Source organism: Centruroides vittatus, unplaced genomic scaffold, assembly GCF_030686945.1.
Source record: "Centruroides vittatus isolate TY-2023 unplaced genomic scaffold, ASM3068694v2 contig_421, whole genome shotgun sequence".
NCBI lineage: Eukaryota > Metazoa > Arthropoda > Arachnida > Scorpiones > Buthidae > Centruroides > Centruroides vittatus.
The window spans coordinates 57,702-60,275 of record NW_027122229.1 but is presented as its reverse complement, the minus strand read 5'-3'; the positions used below and the strand labels follow the sequence as shown (position 1 = coordinate 60,275).

At 26.0% G+C, this 2,574-nt stretch overlaps 1 protein-coding gene across 1 annotated transcript; it reads left to right on the top strand.

The window, feature by feature from the left end:
- The first annotated feature begins 294 nt into the window (after positions 1-294).
- On the top strand, positions 295-1,249 carry LOC136976746 (uncharacterized). Its single transcript, XM_067272103.1, has 3 exons — positions 295-907; positions 1,076-1,176; positions 1,238-1,249. Exons 1-3 carry the CDS (start codon positions 295-297, stop codon positions 1,247-1,249), a joined length of 726 nt encoding a protein of 241 aa, XP_067128204.1.
- Positions 1,250-2,574: the final 1,325 nt, after the last annotated feature.

The window sequence follows — 2,574 nt, the reverse complement described above, 5'->3', positions numbered from 1 at the left end:
ATGGATTTTTTGGAGATTTATTTCGTAAATCAATTCCTATTCTTAGTAAAGTAGGAAAATATCTAGGACGAAAAGCATTAAACTTTGCATCAAACGTTGAATCGGATGTAATTAGCGGGAAATCATTTAAAGAATCTACAAAATCACATTTAAAAGATATTGGTTCCAAAATAAAAGATGATATAATTAAAAAAGTACAAGGTGGATCTGGTATAAAAAGAAAACGAATGAAAAGATTAATTCAGTCGCAGAATAGAAGGCGAAAACTAAAAGATATATTTACTGAGTGAGAAAATGGATCCACACTCTTGTCCATGCACCAAATGTGAGTTGGATTTATTCAGTACAGTTTCAACTCAACTAGCTATTGACAATACATCAAAAGTTATAGTACATCCCGTCGCAACAAATTCGGATAGTAGAGCACCAAACGAATTTTATGTATCTGGTTCTGGTGAAAATTATATCGATCTACATTCAATTTATCTACATGTTCAAGCAAAAATTGTGAAGAAAAATGGAACAGATACCGCTGTAGATGAAAAAGTTGCTCCTGTCAATTATTTTTTAAATAGTTTGTTCTCTCAATGCAGTGTTTCTCTAAACGACAAACAAGTAATTTCACAAGTTAATTATCTCTACAGAGCAATTTTAAAAGCCTTATTATTTTACTCAAAAGAAGCAGAAGTAACCTTTTTAACGAGTGCATTATTTTTTAAAGATACTGCACAACATATGGATTCCATAGAAAATAATGAAAAAATGGCTAAAAGATTTAATATTGGTAAACAAAGTAAACTAATAGATTTAGTCAGACGACTTCATATTAATTTATCACATCAACCTAAACTGTTGATTAATAATGTTGATTTACGAATTAAATTAGAAAGATCAAAAAATAATTTTGGTATAATAGCAAATAATGATAATTATAAAGTCATTATTAAAAATGCATCTCTAAAAATTAATAAAGTAGATGTTAGTTCATCAGTTTTAATTTAAATAGAAAAAGCATTGCAAACAGGTATTATAAAAATGCCATTCAGCAGAACAGATATTAAAGTTTTTATTTTAGGTAGTGGAATTCAGTCTACAAATATATCAAATGCTGTTATCGGCCAGTTACCTTATAGAATTACAATTGGTTTAGTTTCAAATTCGGCATTTAATGGAAATGTAAAATACAATCCTTTTAATTTTAAAAATTACAATTTAAATAATATATGTTTATTAAAAGACAATCAAATGATTCCCCCAAAACCATATACTCCTGATTATACAAATAAAATAAATGCAAGAAATTTTATATCATTATTTGAAGATATAGGATGCATTAACCATCATAAATTTACAAATATATCTTACGACGATTATAATAGATGGCTATACTTTATATTGTTTCGATCTTACTCCCGATCATTCTGCATCAGAATCGAATGTAAGTGTTAATCAACAAGGAAATATCAAAATCGAATTAAAATTTTCAACTGCAATATTAGAAACTGGAATGTTATTTGTTTGCTGGAATATAATAATACTCTAGAAATCGATCACTCAAGAACTGTGTTTGTGGACTATTAATGAATACCATTACTTTATGGAGACTGGCTTCAAGTGATTTGAAAATAAAAAAGACTTTCGGAGGTGTTTTTGCATCTGATGACTTACCCATTTGCATTGCTAATCGTAAATCATTTATAATTAATTTAGATGAAAAAAATAAGCCTGGAAGTCATTGGGTATCTGTGTTCTTTACTGAAAAAACTTGTTTTTACTATGATAGCTATGGAATGAAACCGACAAAAACGAAAATTATAAAATTTATAAAACAAAATTCTAAAAATTGTTGCTGGAATAATATAGTTCATCAGAGTTTATATTCAACAACTTGTGGATATTTCTGTTTGTATTTTGTATATAAAATGAATAGAAATAAATGTTTAAAAAAATTAAGTACAACGGACAAATTTTATAACGATGAATTTGTAAAAAAAATTGTTAAAAATCATTTTTACTTAGCACATCCGAGTGCAATAATGTATAATCAATATTGTACTTCAATGAAAAATAATAAAATTATTTAAATATAAATTTTTGTAAATTATTTAATATAGATATATACAAAAAATATACTTACAACTCATCTTGGTAGAAGTTATTAAGTGCTGATTCTAGTGGCTGTATTTATACTTAAATTCAACAGAGAATATGCACAAAAATATACTTAAAACTCATCTTAGTAGAAATTATTAAGTGCTGATTTTAGTGCTGTATTTATACTTAAATTCAACAGGGGTGTGTTATTTTGAAGTACATTCTTAAAATATTAATAGACACAATGTGTTTTCAATTCACTTTTTTAGATATCCTATTATTCTGAAATTATTAATTGGTTTCCTGTTATGTACAGTTAAAGAATATTAATAGAAATCATATTATTCCGAAATTATTAATTGCTATTCTGTTTTTGATATACTTTTTTAGATTTCCTGTTATGTACAGTTTAAAAATATTAATAGACATAATCTTATTCTAAAATTATTAATTGGTATTCCATTCCAATTATTAATAACC

Coding starts and splice junctions, on each gene's coding strand:
- LOC136976746 (XM_067272103.1), top strand. CDS start 295: ATGGATCCACACTCTTGTCCATGCACCAAATGTGAGTTGGATTTATTC. Junction 908..1,075: donor AAGATCAAAAAATAATTTTG/GTATAATAGCAA, acceptor TTTTTATTTTAG/GTAGTGGAATTCAGTCTACA.